General features: G+C 52.6%; 1 protein-coding gene across 1 annotated transcript in view; it reads right to left on the bottom strand.

The window, feature by feature from the left end:
• Nucleotides 1–23387, bottom strand: part of LOC114199201 (sodium/potassium-transporting ATPase subunit alpha-4) — a 29532-nt gene extending 6145 nt beyond the window's left edge. The window contains exons 1-18 of the mRNA XM_028091010.2: nt 23235–23387; nt 23007–23066; nt 21321–21524; nt 20695–20808; nt 18737–18871; nt 18356–18473; nt 14907–15175; nt 13273–13471; nt 12971–13080; nt 12666–12800; nt 9072–9261; nt 8762–8934; nt 4715–4851; nt 4167–4317; nt 3719–3887; nt 2271–2425; nt 1989–2112; nt 635–780 (exon numbers count right to left, since the gene is read on the bottom strand). Of these exons, the coding sequence (XP_027946811.1) occupies nt 635–780; nt 1989–2112; nt 2271–2425; nt 3719–3887; nt 4167–4317; nt 4715–4851; nt 8762–8934; nt 9072–9261; nt 12666–12800; nt 12971–13080; nt 13273–13471; nt 14907–15175; nt 18356–18473; nt 18737–18871; nt 20695–20808; nt 21321–21524; nt 23007–23066; nt 23235–23387 (2742 nt within the window). The remainder of the gene's footprint in view (nt 1–634; nt 781–1988; nt 2113–2270; nt 2426–3718; nt 3888–4166; nt 4318–4714; nt 4852–8761; nt 8935–9071; nt 9262–12665; nt 12801–12970; nt 13081–13272; nt 13472–14906; nt 15176–18355; nt 18474–18736; nt 18872–20694; nt 20809–21320; nt 21525–23006; nt 23067–23234) is intronic.
• Nucleotides 23388–23720: the final 333 nt, after the last annotated feature.

Here is a 23720-nt window from a genome sequence, read left to right as displayed (position 1 = left end):
GAATACGTCCTGTTGGCTTAGAGGGCTTCAGTTTGAACCTCAATCATGTTGGGTTTTACGAAAGACTACCAGAGAGAGGCATCCTCTGAGTTTAACAAGTTTAGAAAGGTGAGAAAGGGAGATACAAAGCACATAGATTTTCAGACTTGAAGTCATAATTTTTGAACTCCCATGGAGGGAGGGAGTGAAACAGAGAGAAGAGTATCTGGTACCTAGAAGATGCTTCATGAATGAATGAGTGGTCGTCAGTGGAATTGATGGCGAGAGGTATTTAGAAGGTAGAGAGAAGAGAGAGAGAGAGAAGACCCAGCACTCACTTTTGGGGCAACGATGCCTAGAACCTGGAAACACAGAAATCAGCCCCCAAAAGTTGACATGACGAGGAAGACCTCTAGGTCCAAGGAAGCTGAAAGATCCAGCAAGGTAAGGACAGGTGACAGACAGTAGGAAGGAGCAGAAATGAAGTCATCGTTTGAAAAGTCTTCCTTTGAAGAGTATTTGCCGACGTGATGGGAGTTTGAGGTCACGTAGGACTGGAGATGAGGTATCATCTCTTCTCCGGTATTCTCCGCTCTTCCCTGTGCCTTCGTCACCCTTACTGGTCACCGTCTCGGGCGCTACCTCTTCAACTCACCCACTGCTGTCCGTAGCTGTCTTCCAGGTCATTGAAGAACCGGTCCTCCCAGTTGAGGCGGATGCCTAGCAGGTCAACAGGCTTGAAACCGTTCTCGGCCAGGATCACAAAGTAGGTGAAGAATCCAGCCAGAGCCTGGATCATCCCTGTGAATGACAGTCACAGGACAGAAGAGCGTGGCTCAGAGAAGGACCTTAAAAGGCAGACCGTGGAAGGGGTTGTGGCCGGGTTCTAGCTGGGCTGGTGTGTGTCTGAGCTTTTAGTGCTGAAGGTGCTTGCCATCGGCGACCTGATCCCTTCATCTCTGTAGGGTTTGTCTCCAAGCCCTGACGTTTCTTTCGGAGCTCTAACCCAGAGTCATCTTTGAGTCACATGACCAAAACTGAAAGGATCCTGGAGGGGGTTTATTCCCTCTGTCCCTGAGCGAGCGCTGGGCTCTTCTGGGCCCACTCTCTCTTACGTGCGGACCCTCATCAGGTCCTGTCATCTCCTCGCACCTCCCCCCTGCCCCTTGCCTGTCCCTTAGTCGACACCTCTGCCTCCAAGCCTAGCCATGCGGTGGCGGACACCAGCGTTTGGCTACCGACTGCTGAGCTGCGCACCAAGTCGATCCTCACGACAATTATAAGCTACTATTTACCTTCGAGAGATGGGAAAACAAGCATGACAAAGATTCGGTCGTCATCCGAGGTCTTATAGGTAGTAAGTAAGCGGTGAAACTGGGATTCAAACATAGGCCTGGCTCCTAAATCTGTGCTTTTCCTATATGTTTCCTCCTCTAGATATTGGGGTGATCTCCCCTGTCCATCCCTCACCTGCTCCCTGAAACACTGCACCGGCAATTCAAGAGCAAAGACTTCGAACAGCTTTCCAGTGTCTTCCCAGGCTGGCCCGGGGTAAGTGCTACCTGTACCCACAGCCTCGTTCTCTCCTGCTCCTTTCTCAGGAGCAGGGGCCCCCCAAACTGGTTATTTGCTCTCCTGCAAGCAGGCATGTGAGTTGCCCTCCTCTGGCTGACCATACATCTGCGATCTTCCGGTACCAGGCACGAGTCCTGTTCCCTCCACACGGCCTCCCTGACTGTCCTCCTGGCTCCCGAGCCCCCTGCTCTGTTCTCCTCTCGCACGTCCTGTACACACTCATTTCTCAGCACTGGGAAAGATGCTACCATTTTGTGTATATCTGTTCCTTCTTGGCTGGACTCTTAAGTCAAGGGCAGATCACATATCCGTGGCTCCTTGTGTTCCGGGGGCCCAGCACAGAGTTTGCCGTCATGAAAATATCTCCCTGACTCCAGTGGCCTGGCAGGTGCAGGCCCTCCCCACACCCCAGCCCCCCATGCCTCTGGCCGCACCAATCTGTCCATAGGCCATGCCGATGAGGCGGTGGTTCACCAGATTATCGCTCCTTGGATTCCGTGGGGCCCTCTTCATGATGTCACTTTCAGCTGACTCGTAAGCCAAGGAGATGGCCGGGACCTGGAGGACGGAGGGTGGGGGTGACAAGGGACACCAAGTTCAGAAGGAAACACAGAAGTAACTCGGGCGAGCTCTGTCCCTCCCCCGGACACAGACTTCTCCTGCTCCCCAGTCCTCTCGTGGCAGCTCTGCGAGCAGGGTCCCAGTTTGGGGCTCACCATGTCGGTGCCCAGGTCGATGCAGAGGATGGTTATGGTGCCCAGGGGCAGGGGGATGTTGGCGATGATGAAGAGCAGGAAGGGGGTGATCTCGGGGATGTTGCTGGTCAGGGTGTACGCGATGGATTTCTTCAGGTTGTCGAAGATGAGGCGGCCTGGGGGAGGAAGGCCGCTCTTCTGTGAGAAACGCAAAGAGGACACCACCCACACACTGGCTCCTGGACAGAGAATACTACAAAGCAGAGCCACAGCCCGTGGAAGGGTCTGGAGGTCCGAGACCTCGACCCAGTCCTCGCTCCCAGCTTTGCTCCCGAATCACGTGACTCTTCATTAGAGCCGTGCTCTATTAGCACGCCATGTCTGAGCCCTCCTTGTTCATGGATTCCGTGGGGCCAAGAGCACCTGACCCCTGAGAATGAAATAGGGCTGGGCCGGGCTGGCACTTGGCGATGTCTGAGAACGCCAACATAAAAGCCATTAGAGGTGGAAGGCTGAGGTGGAGAGAGTCCCGACTTGGGTTCCAATCCCATTCTCTGCCGCAGCAGCTTGTGACACTGGGCACCTCCCCAAGCCTCATTCCGCCTCCCTTGCGAGATGGCTTGAGTCTTTCCTTGACGACCCTTTCAAAAACTGTAACCCCAGCCCCGTCGCACTGATCTCCTTGTAATATACTATGCAATTTATTTTGCTGCCTGTCTTGCTCCATGAGAAATTAAGGAGCACGAGGGCAGGGATTTGTGTCTTTTTATTTCCCATTGTTACATCCCGGGATCTAGAATAGAGCCGGGTACATGGTTGGTGCTCAAAAAATGAATTGAATTGAATGGATACCAAATACCGAGCAAAGTGTCAGGATCATACGAGGTCTCAGTACAACGGTATAACTATTACTCTTATGTGGCTTGTCATAGGGTTCAGCAAGATGACTGCAGGCAGAAAGCAAGGAGCCCAGGAAGCAGGGTTCTGGGGCTCTCCTGCTCACCAGTGGGTGTGGTCTTCAGAACTCTCTGGGAAAGTGGGCGCTTGATTCGGCTCGTGCAGTCAGTCCCTAGATCAGCCTCCAGCTGATCTCATTGTATCAACATCATTCAGGCAACAGGTTCCCGGGGACCCCGGAGATTGTGGCGGATGGAGTCGTCCCAGGGAAGGGCTACATCCTGGAACCTGCTGCAGACCCACTGGAATGTGTGTGAGGGCCCAGGGGGTACTCTGCTAGACCAGGGTCCCCGTCTCCTTCACAAATCTGCACTTGCCTTCCACCTCATACAAAAGGGCTCCTGGCAGTGATGTTCCAACGACGGCCGAGTCTAATTTACAGAATTTTGTCTTACACTGATTATTCCCAGTCCGTACAGGATCACGGAGGTGGAATGTTGGGCAAAGGGAATGATAGAACGCACACCAGCTCCCGCCTGTCACCTGAGTTGACGGGCACCCTGCCCCCTCACCCTCCTCCACGCCCGTGACGATGGAGGCAAAGTTGTCGTCCAGCAGGATCATGTTGGCGGCCTGCTTCGACACGTCGGAGCCCGTGATGCCCATGGCGATGCCAATGTCAGCCTTCTTCAGCGCGGGGGAGTCATTCACGCCGTCCCCGGTCACCGCCACAATGGCCCCCTGGACGAAGCACAGAAGGAGTGAAGTCATCACTGTGTCGGATCGAGACCGGTCCCAGAGGTCACTCTGATCCCATCATCCCTTGTTTCTTAAAGTCCTTGTGCTTGGCCCTTTCTTCTCCTGCTCCTGCTGAGATGTGAAAACTCTCAGGGGGCCCCCACCTGAAGCCCGTCTCGGGGCTTGAGACAGGGTGCTCTGTGGAGTCCCCCGCCTCTGCCAGCCCGAGGAGGTTTGGGGCAGAGCTGGGCCGGGCCCCCCAAGTTGCCCCCGTCCCCTCACCAGCCTCTGGCAGCCCTCCACGATGATGAGCTTCTGCTGCGGGGATGTCCGCGCGAACACGATCTCCGTGTGGTTCTTGAGGATCTCGTCCAGCTGCTCCGCCGTCATGTCCTTCAGGTCAGAGCCGTGCACCACGCACGCCTTGGCTTCGCTGAGGCAGGGAGGTCAAAAGCCACTGCAGAGCGCTCAGAGTTCCCTGGAGGTCCCAGTGCCTCTGTCCAGGCTCCGCCATACCCTCCTGTTTCTGCCTTCAGCCCGGCTCCTCGCTTGTCCCCAGCCACCCACGGTCCCCGGACGGACACGCTGCACCCCTCCCCGCCTCCCACCCGCTCCTCCCTTTGCTCTGCGTCCTTCCACCCACTTCCTCTGAAAACCCACTGGCATAGTCACTGGGTCGTTTTCCCATTACATTTTACTTTGCAATAAGTAAACCCTACACATCCCACCTACTATAGGAGCCTCCGGGAACTGTAGCGAGAGGGGGTCGGGGTGGGGCGGCTGAGGATGGAGGGGACACACGGCAGGTCTGAGTTCTTTAGGGGCCCCACCTGGTGTTGATCTGGCTGATAGGGACCTGGAGCTGCGCAGCCATGTCCTCTGCCGTCTCGTTGCCTTCTGATATAATGCCCACACCTTTGGCGATGGCCTTGGCTGTGATGGGGTGGTCCCCGGTCACCATGATCACCTGGGTCGGGAAGGGAAGGAAGGGGGGCAGAATCATCTTCAGGGCTTCCTGGACACTTGGTCTTTCTCTCCAGGACCTGACGGATCACTACCTTCACTCCACAGGGCTATTTGTAGGAGTCCCCGAGGACTTCTGCTACGGTGGCTTCGTCCCTGGGGACGGGGTCAGGACCACCAGACCGTAACACATAGAACTGTTTGGGTTCTAGATTTCCCGGGCATAAACTGGGGATTTGGGTGTATGACTATATTCCGATTTTCACTGAATTGTTCCAGAAGCTGTTCTGTTTCTTTAAGCTCAAAAGACAAACACCTACACATAGAACAGATGGTAATAAAGGGACATCTGCGATAATCCTTCTGCTTAGCAAAATATCCTCTAGGCCCAGGTGCGTTCTGACCCCCACTGTTCCCTACACCCCCCCCGTGGCCTCCCCTGGGCTCCAGCCCTTTCGCCGACGCCCTGTCCCCCGGCTCCAGGCTGTGCCAGCATTGTGCTCCTTCTGTGTGTCAGCACTCCTGCTGCTCTGGACCGGGAGGGCTTGCCTCTGTCTGCTGGCCCCAGTGCTCTGCAAGAATGGGCCGTGTCCCGGCTCCCTGTGAAGCTCTGCTCTTGCGCAAAGCCTAGCACATAGCCGGCGTTCGGCAAACAGCCATCAGATGCGGGAATGAAAGAATGACCGCTTCTTGAGAATCAGGGCCCCAGGCTCCCGAGTGCCCTCCGGGCGCACGGCTTTCCCTGGCTCCGATGGAGGGAAAGGCAGCTGCGAGGCTGTGGCTGAACTGTCCTGGGAAGGTCCTGGAAAGGTCCGTCTGTTTGCTTTCAGAGCATGGAAACAAGCCTGTAGGGAGTGTTTCCCGGAGCCTGCCTCGTTGTGCGCTGGCCTGAGAGCAGCGGGACTCCAAGCCCGGCTTCCTGGAGGGAGGTGGTAACGCAGAAGTCCGTGTGGCCACCAGAGACGCAGCGCGGGCCGCTGTACCCGCAGCACGGACGGCGAGTGTCCCCATCTCACCAACGCAGCCCGTGGGGTACCCGGGGAGGGTCTGGGAGGGAACCGCATGCGAGCTTACAAAGTTCCCGGTGTGACGCAGACCGAGCCCTCCGTGCTGCCCTTCAGGCTCCCCGCACCCGGACAGCCCCACAGGGGCTCATCCGTGGTGACCAGGGCGGTGGGGGGCTGGAGGGCAGGTGCGCCGTCATCCTGATACCCCCACCCCCCCACTCCAAGCACCTGCCCGGTCTGACTGCTCAGAGGCGCTGTTCCGTAGTAGTTTCCGGCAGTCCCACCTCCAGGCCAGGCTGGAGAAAGAAAAACACAATCTCCCCCGCCCCCCCAAGTCCCCAGGACGCGATTTCGCAGCGCACCGAGGTGCACGCGCACAACAGACGCGCAGTCCTGCAGAGTGGCTCCCTTTGAGGTAAAGGACATCTCCTGGTTTCTGGGATTCGTCAGGGACTGAAGGAATCTCATTTCCAACTTGTGGGTGCTGAGCGTACCTCTGCTGTTCCCACGTAGTCTTGCGAGCTGCCCCCTTGTTCCCTCGTCCCTTCTCTTCCCGTGTGGGGCCCATCTGAGAGACGGAGTCCGGTGTTGGTGACACCGGTGTCGGCCTCACAGCCAGACTGCGGTTCTTGGAGGAGGCCAGGTTCACGGTGAGGCCCAAATACCTTCACGGCCCCTACAGCCTCAGTGAGTGGCAAATATAATGGAGACTTGGCTCTACCTGGGAAGTACCCGCCCTGCGATCATCTCCTTGTAAGAACTTTGCTGCCCTGTGACCCCAGGGCTCTCCGATCAGCTCTGCATCAAGGCCACTTTGGTATTGGCCCTGGAAGGGTGTACCCTACGCGACAACCCACCCGCCTATGTCTATCACATTTGTCTTCTTCGGAGGATGGCATCATGCGTGTGTTTTACACTCCCCTATAGGGAAAGGGGGCTGATTCAGAATTTCTCACCGAGTCTGCCAAAGTTCTGCCAGCTTCGGGTCCAGAAGAAGTGAGAAAATGATAATGCGAACCGTAAGCCCATGCCCAGAACGCGGACTGGCCCAGAAAGCCCCCGGGCCTCCTGCTTCAGCAGCCAGCCTCGGACTCGCCTGCCTCGGGCAGTCACGACACCCAGGCTAACTCAGCCCTTCGGCCCTGTTCGGGCCTCCAATTGTAAGTCTCTTCTTCTTGCTATAAGGGACCCACAAATCCCCAGATGAGATACATTTCACATCCCCAGTATAATTCCCCGTTCCAACAGCCGCCTCAATGCTCAGGAAAGTCAAATGGGCCCTTCTCCAGCTAGCTCCTATGATGTGGTGTGGGGGCTTCGAGAGCTGGGGGAGGTCGAGACATTGGCTATCCTACGCAGATGCAGACGTGCTGCTTCTGCAGAGAACCGACCGCCCAAACAGCGTGTGGTGATTAAGGAACTCACTCAGAATAGTTCCTCCATCCGTTCCTTGGTTCTCACTCCAGCCACAATCATTGAACTTGGCACGGCCCAGCTGCCCCCAAACTGCTGACAGTCAAAGGTCTAAGATAAAGCCAGCTCCAACAGATAGCATCTCGTTCTCCCTAGATACCTCCAGCGCCCCCCACCCTCCAACCTGTTCTCCCCCAGGCCTGGGATCCAGAATATCGGGCATGAGCCGGAAAGGTGTCAGTCTTTGACCTGTGAGGATGTAGGTGAGTCTTAGAATCTGACCTGGAAGCGGGGTACAGAATGTCTCAGAACTAGAGGAATCCCATGCAGTCCGAGCCCCCCGGCCAAGGAGGAGTTCCCACCTCTGGGAGTGTGTTCTGCAACTGTGTTTCACTCTTTTTGGTTTTTAGCTTTGACTCCTGGACGAGTGCCTGCTGGTGTAGCTGTTCGCCCCGAGTCAGGGGCAACCAGGATTCAGCTGTCCGTGGCTCAGCCTCTCTGTCATCCACTCCAGCCCCCGGCCCCTTCCCAGGAGCACCTTTCCCTGACATCTTCTAGCCCTTTGCTACTCCTGTTGTGGTGTGCAGACCAGCGGCAACGGCATCATCTGGGAGCTTGTTACAAATGCAGAAATGGCATCACCTGGGAGCTTGTTACAAATGCAGAATCTCAGGGTCTTAGACCTGCAGAATCAAGATTTTGCATTCCGACAAAACCCCTCGATGAGTCACATGCACAACCCTAGGACACGGGTTCTCAAACTTACCTGCCTAGTGAAATCTCTAAGAAAGTTATAAGAAAGGGGGCACCTGGTGGCTCAGTTGGTTAAGCGTCTGCCTTCGGCTCAGGTCATGATCTCCGGGTCCTGGGATCGAGCCCTGCATTGGGCTCCCTGCTCAGTGGGGAGTCTGCTTCTGCCTCTCCCTCTGCCCCTCCCCCCTGCTTGTGTGCTCTCTCTCTCTCTCAAATGAAAAATCAATAAATAAAAATCTTAAAAAAAGAAAGTTTGAAGAGTTAACAGATGTCTGCACCCTGCCCTGAGAGTTTCCAATTTAATGGGAATTAACCTAATCTGATGCTTTAACCTAAGCATCAGATTTTGTTTTAAGTTTATTTATTTATTTAAGTAATCTCCATACCCAGTGTGGGGCTTGAACTCACAACCCCGAGATCAAGGGTCGCATGCTTTACCGACTGAGCCTACTGGGGAGCGGTGGGGGGGGGGGCGGCCCTAGGCATCAGACTTTTAAAGGTCCCCTGGTGATTCTAATGTTCAACGCAAGACAGGATTCTAACTACAGAAGAAACTTACTATTTCGTATTAGGTAGTCTCTTAAGACTAAAAATCGTAAGCTCAAGGAAACAGACATGAATTAAACCAAGATTATGAAGAACCTACTCCAGGCAAGGCTTTCTACTGTTGCTCCAAGTTGTGACAGGTTGGGGGGCTTCCGGGATATTTTTTTTACCTTAGTCAGGAGTTTAGGAGTTTACCTTAATCCCTGCACTACGACACTTGCCGACAGCGTCAGGCACTGCAGCTCGGGGAGGGTCAATCATGGATACAAGCCCCACAAAACAAAGGTTATCCATGGGAAAGTTGATTTCATCTGTATTAAACTTGAATCCTTTGGAGAAAGTGCTAGGCAGATTCAAGAAGCAGAACCCTGGGGAGAGACGGAGGGACCGGTAGTCATTCAGCGGCTTACGTCCCTGTCTCGCTCACCCCAGCATCTTTGAAATTTCACCCCACAAATAACCATTCGGGTGTCATTCTTTCTGGGTTTCTTCCGAAGCCCCTCACCTAGCACGCGTTCCCCCAGGCCTCCCAGTTCCATGTAGGCTTTCTGGAAGTCTTTCCTCATCTCATCGTCCATGGGGTACTCCACCCCCTTCAGAAGGTAAGAAGAGCAAAACTCTAAGATCCTCTCCGGGGCCCCCTTCATCATCAGTACGTGGGTCTGGCTGCTGTCATCCTGCAGGTGGATGGACATCTGGGGAGGAGAGAGGAAGAATCCTTGCGGCAGGAGGAGGGAGAAAGGGTTGGGGCAGAAAAACAGGGGAAAGGTTTTCGTTTTGTTTTTTTTTTAAAGATTTTATGTATTTATTTTGACAGAGAGAGACACAGCGAGTGCAGGAACACAAGCAGGGGGAGGGGGAGAGGGAGAAGCAGGCTCCCCGCGGAGCAGGGAGCCCGACGTGGGGCTCGATCCCAGGACCCTGGGACCATGACCTGAGCCGAAGGCAGACGCTTAACGACTGAGCCACCCAGGCGCTCCCATGGGGAAAGGTTTTTGAGGGTAAAAAACAGACAACCCATTTCATACCCCCCCCATTTCCTTTGTCCCCTAACCCCAGTGCAGCCCCCTCCCTCCAGGGAAATCTGACTCGGGGTCAAGCCCACCCCTCCTCCTGTCCAGGGATCCCAGCCCGGTGCTGTTTGCGCAGGAATCCCTGCTAGCTCTGCAGGAGCTGAGAGCACAAGCAGGGCTCTCACTTTCTCTGCTTCCTCTCTGCCTGGAAAGCAGAAGTGTGGGCCGGGCGGGGGCAGCGGGGTGGACGGGAAAAGAAGGTAGGGGCCACAGGCCTGTGTCCTCCCAGCAGGAAGGCTTTGTGACCTCAGGTCAATCCACTGAACCTCTCAAAACCTTAGTTCCTTTGATACGCTGCAAAAGATTCTGTGTTTCCACTTCGCTGGGTTTTTATGGGACACAGTACAGTCAAAAATCCTCATATATCTTTCGACTCCCCCGAAACCTAACTACTAATACAGTTTGCTGGCGACCCAAAACCTTACCAATATTATCATCAACAGTCAATTAACACACACTCTGTATGTTCTGTGTATCATATGCCGTGTTCTTACAGTAAAGTGAGCTCGAGAAAAGAAAATGTTAAGAAAAATCACAAGGAAGAGAACATCCACTGACTGTACTGTGTTTATCGAAAAACATCGGTGTTTAGCTGGACCTACAAGGTTCACACCGTGCCGTTTGAGGGTCAGATTAGTTGTTAAAAAGTACTTTGAAAACTACGAAGCACAATCCAGATTACGTCATCGTAATCCCTTTGCCACTCTCCCAACAGTCTGAGAAGTGCCAGGGGCTAGTGGTGGGGTTGGGGTTGGGGTCGGGGTCAGGGTCGGCCTGGTGGGCTGGGGACCGGGAAGGCCAGATTCACAGTGAATCTCAGGAGACCAGAGGCCAGGAGGAGAGAGGAATGAGATGCATTTTGGTTTTGCATTTTCCCTGATCCCTGATCTGTGAGCAGGAACTATGACAGGGCTCCTCTTCGAGCCAGGAACTTCCCGTTATGAAGCCTGTTTGGTCACCAAACCAGCAACTCGAAAGGAGCAGGTGCAGAGGGGGCCAGACCACACTGCCCAGAGGGTAACCAAGGTGGGAAGCCTGTGTGTAAAGTGCTGTTAAAACCGTCCCATGAGAAACATTCAAATATTTCCTATAACTCTGTTATATTCAAAATATGCCTAAGCAGTTAAGAGGAAAAATCTTAACTTGTTGAAGCAGAAGGCTGTAAGAGGTTTAAAAAGCTTGATTTCCTGAGTACTTAATACGTATTTGTTCCCTATTTACTGGAGATTATCGGAGGTGGCAGCAAGACCTACTTATAAGTCAGCAACTTGGTCACAAAAAAAATCACATCTTGATAGAAAATTACAGATAAAAAGGTGGGAGGGGGCGCCTGGATGGCTCAGTCGTTAAGCGTCTGCCTTCGGCTCCGGTCATGATCCTGGGATCGAGCCCCCCGTCGGGCTCCCTGCTCCGCGGGAAGCCTGCCTCTCCCTCTGCCTCTCCCTGCCGCTCCCCCGGCTTGTGCTTTCTCCCTCTCCTTGTCAAATGAATAAATAAAATCTTTTTTTAAAAAAGTGGGAGAAATCTGGGAACATCAGGACAGAGACCCTCCCTTTCATTTCAGTCTGAGAGCAAGGCAGAGATGAAGGCTGCAGGTGGCAGAGCGCTGGGTCAGCCCCGCCGAGCGCCCGGCTGGCCCGTCTCACCTGGTGGAGGCGCCACGGAGGAGGATCGTGCCCTTTGCTTGTGAAACTCAGAAAACACACTAACCTAGCTGTTCTGGGGAAAGTTGCTATTTTGTTGGCCGTCCCAACAAGTGTCATGGATATGTTTTGCTTTTATTTTAAATCACATGAAGGAAGAAGTATCTACTTCTTTGCAGGCACAGGCTTTAATCCGGTCCTGCCAAGCACAGAATTCTTGTCTGGGTTGTGAGGCCACTGAACGTCAGAAAAAAAAAAAGTAGAAATAAGTTTGCAGTGTGGGCTTAGGAGACCTATCTTATTACATGGACCGAAAGTCAGCTGAGACAAAAAAACTCGGGATCTATTTCTTTAACTCTTACTTGTTCAGTATTCAATATAAAAAGATAGGCAATTGGGCTTTAAAAACTCAAAACTCCATAGAGCTTTTGTTATTTTATTATTGTTTTTTTAGTTATGATTTTTTTTCCCTTGTGAGGAGAATTTGGGGGATCTACTACTCTTAGCAACTTCCAAATGCAACACTTGATGAGTTCGCCTGTGCACAGGCCTTGCTAACCTTCTGTGTTTTGTTCTGATGTTAGTACCAGAGCTGCTAAAGCAAGCACTCTTCTGTGGTTTCTAAGACAGGAAAACAAAACTGACTTTTTGGGAGGCTCGTTTCTTCTCTGTCACCCACACCTGAACGTCTGACCTTCATGGTAGCCCATGAACTTGGAGAATTCCCCTCCCCTGAGCAAACCGTGACTGTCGCGTGCGGGACCTCACGTGGGAGGGTCCCACTGGCTTTGCTGGCTGTCCCCTGCACCTCGGGGTTAGTGCCCCACCACTGCCCCTCAGCCCGAGTATCTCTTTCCCTTGTCACGCCTCCCTGGGTAGCGGGCAAAATACCCCTGAGAGACTAAAACCTTCACAAATGTGCTGGAGCGCCCGCCCTGCCACCTACCTGATGGCAGGTACTGGAATCCAGGCGCGGAAAGCAAGCAGGAGCTTCCCGGGAGTGCCTTGCAAACCCAGCCTTATCCTGCAGGGGCAAACCTTGCAGGAGCCACAGAGATGCCTCCCAGGGCTGCACCAGGCTCTACCGTGAGTGTCACCAAGCAGCCTGTCCTACCCGCAGGACACTTCCCACTTGCTCTCTCCACAAGTGACGGAGCCTCACTCTCTGCCTGGGGTCGAAGGCCTCTTCCTTTACCACCTGCTCCTCCCTTTCCCTGCTGGTCACTTTCCCCTGAGGTGAGCCTTCCTCTTAATGGGGATGCTGGGTATCCACCGTCTCCATTCTGTTGTTCAGAGGGGAGGCTGAAGGCGAAGGCGGAGCTCCCATTTCCCCAAATGACGAGCCCACCCCTGACCACGATTCTACCCTTGTGGGTTCTGTACCTGGTACTTGTTGGTGGAATTAAAGGGGATCTCTGCCACCTTGGGGTTTTTCTCTCTCATCTCCTTCACAGAGCTGTATGTCTGCTCGATGAACTTGAGGAGGGCTGACTCGGAAGCATCCCCTGTTGTTGCCCGCTGCCGGGACGGGGTTTGTAGGTTTGTAGGGTGAGCCCGAGGGGTAGGGCACAGGGCGAGGGGTGCAATGGGGAGGACCCTAAGCACCAGGACAGAGATTCCTGGGGAGGGGGCGGGGCATGCCCTCGGCACCGAGGCATTGTCTTCCCCCACCACCGCAGGCCTGATACCTTAGCAATGGGAAGGGTCTCCTGGTGAGCCTTAAAGTCAGCTCGGTTGCAGAGGCCTGCGATTCGGGCCAGGATGAACCAGGTCGCAGAGCCCTTGGCAAATGTTTTCCCTAGGGAGAAGGAGAGGCTGTGAGCAGGATGGGGGGTGGGGAGTTTAAAGCAGGGACTTACTCGCATCCCGCTCTGTCCCCCAGCACTTGACGGAGACAACCCTCATCTGCACTCAGGGCCCAGCTGTCTCCCGTGTCCGCGCCCCGCCCCCAGCCCCTCCACGCGTGGCTCACCCATGCCACTCGAGTCACCAGTCTGCTCTTCGCTGGTGTCAGCCTTGTATATGGTCTTGTCGAACCATATGTGGGCGACGGTCATGCGGTTCTGGGTGAGGGTGCCCGTCTTGTCGGAGCAGATGGTGGAGGTGGAGCCCAGCGTCTCCACCGCCTCCAGATTCTTCACCAGGCAGTTCTTCTGTGCCATGCGCTTGGCGGTCAGGGTCAGACACACCTAAGGCCGTGAAGAGGGCCGAGAATTAATGGCGACGAAGTGCTCGGCTGCTCACACCACTTTGTGTTTTGGAAATCGGATCGTTTGTATTGCTATTGTAATTTTAGGAAATTCTTTCCCTTTTGTCTCCACCTAGTCTTTAGCAATTCCACCTCCGGCCACAGGAAGGAAATCAGGAGAGTGACGGTGTTCGTGCTTCGCGGCACAGCTCGGAAAAAAGCGTATCTTCCTTCCCCAGGGGAACACAGTGTGTGACCTTGTCCCCTGGAATACTCAGCTCCCCCAGGATCCTTTCGTCTTTTCTGTCCAGCAACCCCTTTCCAGTCAAGTTCAGGGACCATGTCGATAGCTAATCTTTCATTGTGGGGTCAGGGGGCTGGTACCAATAGTTGGAAAAAAAGAAGAAAACGGGAGAATCATGAAGTTGACAAGGAATATTGCACCGTTGGAAAGGACTTCAGAAATTATTTAAACTGGGACATTTTTGTTGACAGTAATTATGTGGACCATACGTTCAGTGAAAGTCAGGCGTGGGGCAGGGTTGTTTTAAAAACTAGTCAGTTCTTAGGCTATGGTTATATTAATACAGAATTCTAATCGTGGGGTTATGATTTATTTACCTATTATCACTAGTCCTGAGGTTTTTGCGCTAACCAACCGCACCCTGAGTATTATTCTCATTTCTATTTTAAGAAGGATATTGATAATCTAGAGCATACCCCCAACAGGTGATCAGTAAGCCAAGAGGTCAGAAGACCGTGTCTTGTGAACAACAACTAGAGGAAAAGGGACGATTTCACCTCCCACCGGGGAGTTTGAGGAGACATGATGGCTCCCGTCAGTCAAAAGCGTAGTTTGTGGAAGAGAGAGAAATGACTTGTTTTGTGTTTCTTCAGATGGGAACACTGGAACCAAACAGGAAGTCATATTTCTGCTCAACACAATGAAATCCAGTTGGAGCAACCCAGTGGTGAAATGAGCGGAGACCGAAAAGGGCGGACTTCTCAGGACTAGAAATAATCATCATCTCCCATGGATTGTGCACAAGATATTCAGCATTGGTGGAAAGGTTGGATTTCTATGGGCTTTGAAGTCCCTTCCAATAAGATTCTGTAACTCTGAATTAATCTTCCTATAGAAACTGATGATTAGTTAAATTGACGCCTGGAGATGTTCAGGGATTTGGCCAAGTTCACTGGCCGGTACAGCCCAGACTAACTAACTCACTGCTGGTGACAGAATCTAAGTGCTTCCTGCATTGCAACTCATGGAAAAGAAAGAGAAGGCACCAGAAAATATGGGTGGAAGAAGTCAAGGTCCTGTGGGAGCTAAGTGGTTGACACTTGAGAGATTCACTAGCAAAAGAGATACAAACGATTTTATCCCCTGGGGTGGTGTGTCTGCCCAGAGGCCACCCTCCACCTTGGCCACTCACGGTGACGGTGGCCAGCAGCCCCTCGGGCACATTGGCCACGATGATGCCGATGAGAAAAATGACAGACTCCAGCCAGCCGTAGCCCAAGATCAGTGAGAGCCCAAAGAAGGAGACACCAAAGAAGATGGCCACCGCTGTGATCAGATGGATGAAGTGCTCGATCTCTACAGCAATGGGGGTCTTGCCGACCACCAGGCCTGACGTCAGAGAGGCGATGCGGCCCATCACCGTGGAGTCTCCCGTGGCGATCACAATGCCCTGAGCTGTTCCTGCGGGGCAACAGGGAGGTCTGAGGTGGGGGCGCTGCTGGCTTTCGTTCCTACTAGGAGAACACGGTCAGTGGTCAAAAGCAAGGTGGACACTCAACACCGTCCGAGAGGCTCTTGTAGTCTATGCTCCTCGTATTTAGTTTATACAGGTAAGGTTCTCCTCGCCCAAAAAATCTCTGAGGAGATTTCACAGTTCTCCACTTTCACTGACTCATTGCCTTCCCCGTCAAGAAGGTATTCATTACACTTAATCTAAATGTCTTCTATTGCCTGTATGTTTCTTATTTTGCCCTCAGCAGCTGAATAGTTTCTAGATCCCCAGGAGTCGGGGTCGCCCTTCTGCTAGAGTCCTCCCTCCCAACATCTGGTTATCCGCTACCCCAGTGGTTCTCCGTGGGTGGCCGTTTGCCCACCCAGGAGACATTGGGCAATGGCAGGAGGCATCTTGGTTGTCCCAACTGGGGTGGGAGGGGCTGCTCCTGGCATCTGGTGGGTAGAGGGCAGGGGTGCAGCTACACATCCTGCAGATGGCCGGAGCGCCCCCCCCCCCGCCACCCGTCACCCCCTACAAGGAAGAATTATCCCGCTCTAATGCTGATAGTGTGGAGGCTGGGGAACCGAGCCCCTCCCTGCTCCTCCTGCTGGAGCCAGCCTGACCCCTGCCGGGGAGCGAAGCCATAGCAGCTCCCGGGCCTCTCTCTCGCCGGTGCCGCCCCCGGAGTCAGAAGGGGGACTTGGACGTCCTGTTTGGCTTTGCACGCACGGGATCCTGGCCACTCACCTACGTGGCTTGAAATGAGGGGCCTGACAAGGTTCTTGGCTCAAAACAATTTTCTGGCTTTATAAACACAGTGGCTGAAATTCCTTCCCTTCCAAGTCACGGTCGGAATCACCCAGAAAAGCCACGTATTCTAGAAATATCACTTATTTTAGGATCAGAAGGACTCCAGCTGGGAGTTCAGCTTTCCAGTGGGGCAGCTGTTTGCCCGGGGCCAGCTCCGTACCCGCTGACCCTCGGGCTGCCTCAGCTCTAAGAGGGCATGGAAGCATCCACGAAGCTGGGAGGAGTAAAGGTTATTCAAGGAGCCTAGGACGGGACTGGGCTCAGTGGAGGCACGCAAATGTTGGTTTCTTTTCTTCATCTAGATGGATTTAGGGCCTTGAGAAGGACTGATACAGAATCATGCATGGGACCGAGTAGGGATGACTCTACTCCGACAACTCCCACAAACACCCTGCGCAGAGCGGCCGCTCCACGTCTGGGGTGGCCTTCCGCTGAGGGAGCCTGAGAGCGGGGTCCCGTCCAGATGGCCACAAGGGAGGGGTGCTCGTGGTGTTCGGGGGAAGAGTGGCTCCGGTACGAGGCCCTCTGCAGATGGGCTCCACAGTGGCCACCCGCCAGAGGGCTGCCTGCTGGAGGCGTTCATGGAGCCTTGTCGAAGACACTACAGTAACTGAGAGGTGCTGAGAGGCTTTGGGGTTTGGGGCGGGGGTAGAGTATGGCACTACCTGTATATCTATTTTGCGCCAGGGTTTGGTCTAGTTCTTCCTTTTTACTCCTTCATGGGTTTCCCCATGCACAGAGAGGCAGGATCTGGTAATGAATCCCATGTGTCTGGAGACAGGATGGGTTGATGTCAGCCTGGGGGAAGGTCAAGCCCATGGGTAAGCCTCCCGTACCCCAGGCCAGACCGATGCCTCCGTACTCCTGCACATCACCAGGGAGACAGCTCAGGCCCCATGGAGATGTGTGAGAACCCAAAGACAGAGACGTCTGTACCTGCAGCCCCGTCGGGACCACGGCCATGAAAGTAGAGGGGTGGGGGTCTGGGATAAAGGTTAAAGGTATGCTCCTTGTTTGCAAAATGCACAGATATTCCTCAGTTTAAGAGTCAAGAGCTCCTTCAACCTAGCTCCACCCTCTTGGCCACATCTCATGTCCCTCTGGTCTCCGACTAAGGCCTCCTCCATCTGGGCCAGACCCTTGTTTCTCGGATGGGGTGCCACCACCCGCTTTCCTCCCCTTATCTGAAGCATATACTTTGCTGACCAAAAACCTACTTGGGAAGGACAAATGTGAGCAAAACTTTTTCCTAAAATGTAATAATACAAATCTAGTGTTTTTGAAGGAAGCTTGCTGACCTGCATCTTTCTGCCCAATCAAAATTAAAAAAAAAAAGTTTCAATATATATTTCATTTTCTGGTTGGATTCTTCTTCAGCTTTATTGTTAATCTCATTTTTTAAAATATTTTTCAAGTGGATAGCTTCATGACCAGAGAGGTCATTGGCAAGCTTTATCCCAGATAATGGTCTGTGGAAAGAGCACAGGCTTTGGGAGATGGACTCGCACTAGATCCTTGAGTCTCCTCTTTCCTAAGGCTTGTGCTCTTGGATACTGCATTCTATTTCTTTGAGCTCTTCATATGCAAAATAGGGCGAATGTCTGTTGTGTAGTGTTGTGAGAGTCAGACACATCTGTAACACTTGGCACATGCCAGGCGTTCAATTAAAAAAAATAGCTGTTTCTTAGATACCCAAACATTTATTCTTAAGCACGAGTAATGGCTTTCGTGTGTGTTCCTGAGAGTCTTGCACGCCTCCTTAAGGGGGAAGGTTGACATAAGACTGAGTCCGTTGTTACCACCTTGGCCAGAACTGCCTCCCAGTTCAAGGGTGTCTTACATTCTAGGAGAAAAGCCAAAGTGTGAGTGGTACCTCTGGTAACTCCAATTTCCAATGCCAATACCTCCCTGGAATAGTGAGAAGTTGCGGCTCCTCTCAGAGGAAGACTGACCTAGCAGGGCCGAGTAACTTCCTGCCCTCCTGTGCTGTTTTCAACTTCTAGAGCATAGTCCATTCACCAGCCAGAATAATATGGAGCTGACGATTGCAGGGCACTTCCAACATGGTAGGCTTTGTGCTAAGCATTGTATATGCATGATCTCATTGAATCCAAATGAAAATCTACTGGATAGCGACTCTTAGTATCATCAGGGTGCAAATGTGGAAATGGTGGCTTTGAACTTTCACCAAAGGTCATACAGCTCATAAGTGATGGAGGGCCTAGACTGTTCACCAGCTGTTACCTACCCAACTACCTTTCGAAGATAGAGAGTTCTTGAAATCTTTATTTGAAGCTCTGCTTTTGAAACTAGGCTATTTATGATGTGATACTCACCTTCCACACAGTTGGTGGAGAAGAAGCAGATGTTGTGGGTCTCCAGAGGGTTCTCGTGGGTGAACTCAGGGGAGCGGGTCTGGGGCTCTGACTCTCCCGTCAAGGATGAGTTGTCCACCTGGGATGGGCAGCAGGATGGGACGTAAAGTGAACATGGGAAGAAAAGTTCCTTTATGAAGATGACACATCTTTATCTGCCACCAACACCATCGTTACTGGTAGGCAGAGAGAAACAAATACACACCAGCACCTGTTGGCTCCAACCTCCAATTTGCACCTGTGACTTCTTGAGGTTCTGAATAATAAGATGATGCTTTCTTTCACTGAGTCCGGATCTCCACAGTGCTTGGCCCCCTCCCAGAGCTTCCTGCATCCTCTCACCTTACATCCTTGTGAGGAGATGAGCCGGAGGTCAGCCGGGATTCGGTCTCCGCCCTTCACTTCTACCAGGTCTCCTACCACCACATTCTCCACATTGATCTGAACCTTCTCTCCACCTCGAATCACCAGAGCTTGCTGTGGGAAGACAGTGCAGGGTGACTTCCAAAGCTTTCTGCTTCCACATACCCGCTCCTGGCCTATAAACTCCTGTTCCTGGTCTCCTTCTTTCTGACACCCTTCCTTAAGCTGTCACTCACCGCACCACCCTTGAAGGTCTCTTTGGCAGATTGTAAATTCTTACCATCCCTGTCCTTTGCAGCATGACTCTGATGACCCTCTCTCTAAGAGATGGGGGTCTGTCTCTCCGTCCTCACGCTTAGGCTTGGCTACATGGCTTGCTTCGGCTCATAAGATGTTACAAGCATAATGCAAGCAGAGGCTTAAAAAGTGGGGGCCTGCCCTGTCGCCACTGGGAACCCCTCTGCCACCGTATCGAGCAAGCCTGTGCTGGCCTCCTGGAGGAAGAGAGGTCATAAGGAGAAAGGGTCCAGTGGTCACAGCCATCTCAGCCATCCCCACACATGGGGATGAGGTCATCTGCGCCGTTCAGCACCCCTCAGCCCAGCCCAGATCAGAACAGCCCTGGCATAGAAGTGTGGGAACTGCTATTTTTGTTGTTCTGAGCCATTAAGTTTGGGGTGGCTTGTTAGGCAGCCAAAGCTAATGAATGGTCTCCCGACTCTTACTTCATTTTACCAAAGCATCATCCCCTGCCTGAACTCTCACCCAAGGGAGGAATTAATTTATGTTGACACCAAAGGGAAGAGATCCTGGGCTATAACACTAGAACATGACGGTGCTGTCGGGAAATTCTGGAGCCTGTTTCTTTCCAAGTTTCCAGCTCTGTGCCTAGAAACCTCTTTCTGCTGTCATATTATTTCCAGATGCTTAAACATATTAGAAAATCATCTAAACTTTCAGAAAAGTGGCAAGCATAAAAATTGTACCAAGAATACTTGTAATGACCTTTACCCAGATTCACCTGTTGACACTGTACCCCATTTGCTTTGTCCTTTGGTCACTGTCTGCACACGTGTATGTATGTGAATGCTTCTTTGCCTGCACCCTCTGAGGGTAAGTCACATACGTGACGATCTTCTATCCTGCGTACTTCAGTGCACACGTCCCAAGAACTAGTGTGTTAATACCCACAACGCGGTTGTCGATTTCACTAGATTTCACTTTGACACCGTACTGTCACCTACTGTTTGTATTCCCGCTTTGTCAGGACCCCGTATGTCCTTTACTACATTATTTTTTCCTTAGGCACAGGATTCAGTCTCAGTCAGGTGTTGCATTTAGTTGTCATGCCCCTTTAGCCCCCTGTAATCTGGAACATTCTCACAGCTGTTGTTTGTCTTTTTTTTTTTTTTTTTTGAGAGAGAGAGAGAGAGAGAGAGCTTGCATGAGGTGGGGAGGGGGTTGCAGAGGGAGAGGGAGAAAGAGAATCCCAAGCAGACTCCACTCCCAGTGTGGAGCCCAAGGCAGGGCTCGATCTCATGACCCTGAGATCATGACCTGGGCCGAAATCTGGAGTTGGATGCTTAACTGACTGAGCCGCCCAGGTGCCCCTGTTCTTTGTCTTTAAAGCCATTGACATTTGAAGAATCCAGCCGCTCCAACCTCCTTTGTACCTCCCCCCCTTTTACTAGAATGTTCTCATTTGGGGCTTCAGATTATGCTGATCACATTCAGATTATGCATTCCAGAGCAGACTACTGCATAGGTGATGCTGTGTCTTTCTCAGGGTACTTCTAAGGCATGATAGAGTAAAATCTGAAGGACCCTCACTCTCATCACCACCCTCACTCAGTTCACCCATTGTAGGGTATAATTTTCTGGGCACTCAAAAACTGTGTGTTTGGCCACATTCTACACCTCTCTCACACCAATCCTACCTGAGGCACCATGTTTCTGAAAGACTCCATGATCTTGGAGCTCTTGGCCTCCTGGTAGTAAGAGAAGCAGCCGGTGATGATGACCACGACAGCCAGTACGATGCCCAGGTACAGCTGGGGGCAGGGAAACAAAGGGCTCACCAGGAGTTCTTTTCTTTCCTCTTCACCCTGAGAAAATCAGCTTGCAAGGGTAACAGCTAAGGAAGAGTCCGAGGCAGGGTGCCTCACTCGGGGCCCTGAGTTTGGGTGAGGGCCAGCAGGATGCAGCAAACACCCAGGAAGGCTATTCGTGGGCTTGGGGGAGGCTGGGGAGAGCCAGGGTGTGAGCTCAAAGAGATGAAAATCCTGGCAAAGAGAAGGGGGCTGCAGAGTGCTTTGATGATCAGTCAGGAAGATAATCAAAGGAGAGCAAGTTTCTGGGTAAAACCATGGCTCTCAGGGAGCTGAATCAGGAGCTTGCTGGGTAAAAGGCTAGGGAAACCATGAGGGACCACGGCCTCCCTTGGAAAATCCTGGGAGTACTAGGGATTTGGGCCAGAGGCCTTTGGTAGTGCAAGGCTGCTGAGCAGAAGAGTGTCAGGGCTAAGCAGAGACTGGGTTGTGCACGAGCAGCTGAACAGACTCACGTTATCTTTGGTAGGCTCCTCCTTCTGATGGAACTGGATGCCATAGGCCACAAAGCAGAGAATGGCACCAACCCATAGTAGGATCGAGAAGCCACTGAACAGCTGTTTACAGAATTTGAACCATTTTGAAGTGGTGGGGGGTGGGGTAAGTGTATTGGGTCCATCTTGTCTCAAGATTTCCTGTGCCCTTCTGGGGCTAAGGCCCTGTGTGGAGAGGAAATAGGAAAGGACGGAGAGCCATGAGCAGAAAAGCAGCTACAGCCAAACTCAGAGGTGCCATTTATAGCCCCTGGATGGGTCTACAGACCAAGGAAGCTCTCTGAAGGTCACCCTGATTCTTCCTAGAATTTGCATGCGGTACAGAAGAGATCTCCCTTGTTTAGCACATTTACACAGGAAGGATTTTTAGTTGGTGGACTGATTCACAAACCTTTTGAGCACCTATCTTGGGCTGGTACTGTGGTCGGACAGCAGAGTGAGTGCGAACCGTCCCTACCTTACGGCGCGCCAGCCCTAGTGGGAGGTAACGGTCGACTGTTCACGGTATAATGTGCAAGGCTAATGCAATGATGGGATACAATACCTTACGTCAATAACATAAGGACATTCACACTTTGACTCTTAGACATGGGGAAAAAAATGCCAACCAAACACATGCAGGTACAGATTCCCAGTGGAGCCTGGGCGTACCCTTGTGCGCCTTTCCTTCTGAGAGTAATAGCAGAACCCACCAGAGGATTAAGAAACAAACTCCTTCATCCCCACCGGACCCCCCGGCTTCCCCTGAAAAACGTACGACTTGAATGAAAGCAGGACAAGCCTCATTCATGCCTCCCTGGTTACCAGACAAAGCCCCTTCAGTGAAGAAATTCTAGAACTAAGAACTTACATTTTGAGGGCCTTTAAGTTTTTATTTGTGGTCCCCGTATTAGTGGTAGCAGTACTAAGGGTAATAGTCAGAATATGTGGTTTTACTGTTAAACCAGTGGTTCTCAAAGTGTGGTCTGGGGGGCCCATGGGGTCCCACAATCAGACGATTTTCACAATAGTGCTAAATCATGGTTCGCCTTTTTCCACTCTTGTTCTTGAGCGTATGGTCACATATCACAACAGATTTAATACTGAAAATGTATGGGAATCCAGCTGCCTTCTATTAAAAAACTAGACATTAAAAAAAAAAAAGCTAGACATTAAAAAGGTTTGCAGAAATGTCAAACTCCACTAAATTTTTGTTTGGGAAAACAGTTGTCATACAAATATTATTTATACTAATATATAATGGATTTACTCTTGTTTTTAAATGAATTAGGAAGTATTTTTTAATTTTCTCAATTTTAATGTTGAAGATGCTAGCAATGGATAGATGTAACTCACACAAACAAAAGCTCTTTAGGGTCTTGAGAATTTAAGAGAGCGGAGAGGGGCCCCGGGGACAACGGTTGGAGAAGTGCTGCCCTACCCCATTCTCCTTTCTCTCATCTGACCCCGAACTCTTGGGGCGTTACCATGCTGGGCTCTCCCCAGCGTGTGTGCTGGGGAACTTGGCTGGGAGGAGGGAAGGGTAACAGCATTGACCTGGAAGTTAGGGCCCCAACTTCCAGTTCCACTGCTGCCCCCCGGGGATGGGGTGGGGGGTTCGCATCGGAAGGAGACCCTCTGCCTCCATCAGGGGCTTCCTTTGCTTACCATCGTCAGGTCCACAGAGTACTTGGCGCTCAGCTCTTCCAAGGTTAATTTGTGATCCTCCTGAGGGGACAGTGGAGTCACTGGGGGACGGGCGGTGACCTGGGTCATTTCCAGGGGAGGGGGAGAAGCCCCTGGGGCAGAGGGCCGGGCCTGGCCTGGGGGGTGCTGTCAGGGCAGGAGAGGCCGGGCTGCGGGGCTGAGGAGAGCAGCTCCTGGGGGGGTTCTCACCAGGACCACTTCCTTCTTCAGCTCCTCCAAATCAGTCTTCTTTTTTTTCCTCTTCATTTTTCTTCTCTTCCCTGTATTAGACTCCCTTTTAGGTCTTGGGCTTGGGTTTTGCTCGTGAGGGGTCACGGTCCCCCTCTTCCCCCAGCGCCCCATCGTCCTCCCTAGATATGGCTGGCCCAGCTCAGCTGGTGAGGGGGAAGCCAAGGGTAAGGAGGAGAAGTGGGGGGTGCAGGGAGAAGCGGGGGCACCGAGGACGGGGAAGGCCAGGGAAGTGAAGAGGAGAGGGCAGGGGGAACACCGTTCGGGGAGAGCAGAGGCCGGAGGTGAGCTCCAGGGAGGGGGAGGCCGAACAGGAAGCGGGCAGCAGGCGGCAGGCCAGGGCTGGGGACACGGTGGGGCAGCCCTGGGTCTTGGCGAGGAGGTGCAGATGCTGAAGGCGCCAAGCAGGGGGGTCAGGGGGAGGAGGCCCCTGGCCCAGGCCCTGTG

This window comes from Eumetopias jubatus, unplaced genomic scaffold (genome assembly GCF_037043125.1).
Source record: "Eumetopias jubatus isolate StellerSeaLion01/CBP00866 unplaced genomic scaffold, mEumJub1_p1.0 scaffold_12, whole genome shotgun sequence".
Classification (NCBI taxonomy): Eukaryota; Metazoa; Chordata; class Mammalia; order Carnivora; family Otariidae; genus Eumetopias; species Eumetopias jubatus.
The sequence above is the reverse complement of the archived record's forward strand: the minus strand, read 5'-3'. Positions and strand labels throughout refer to the sequence as shown.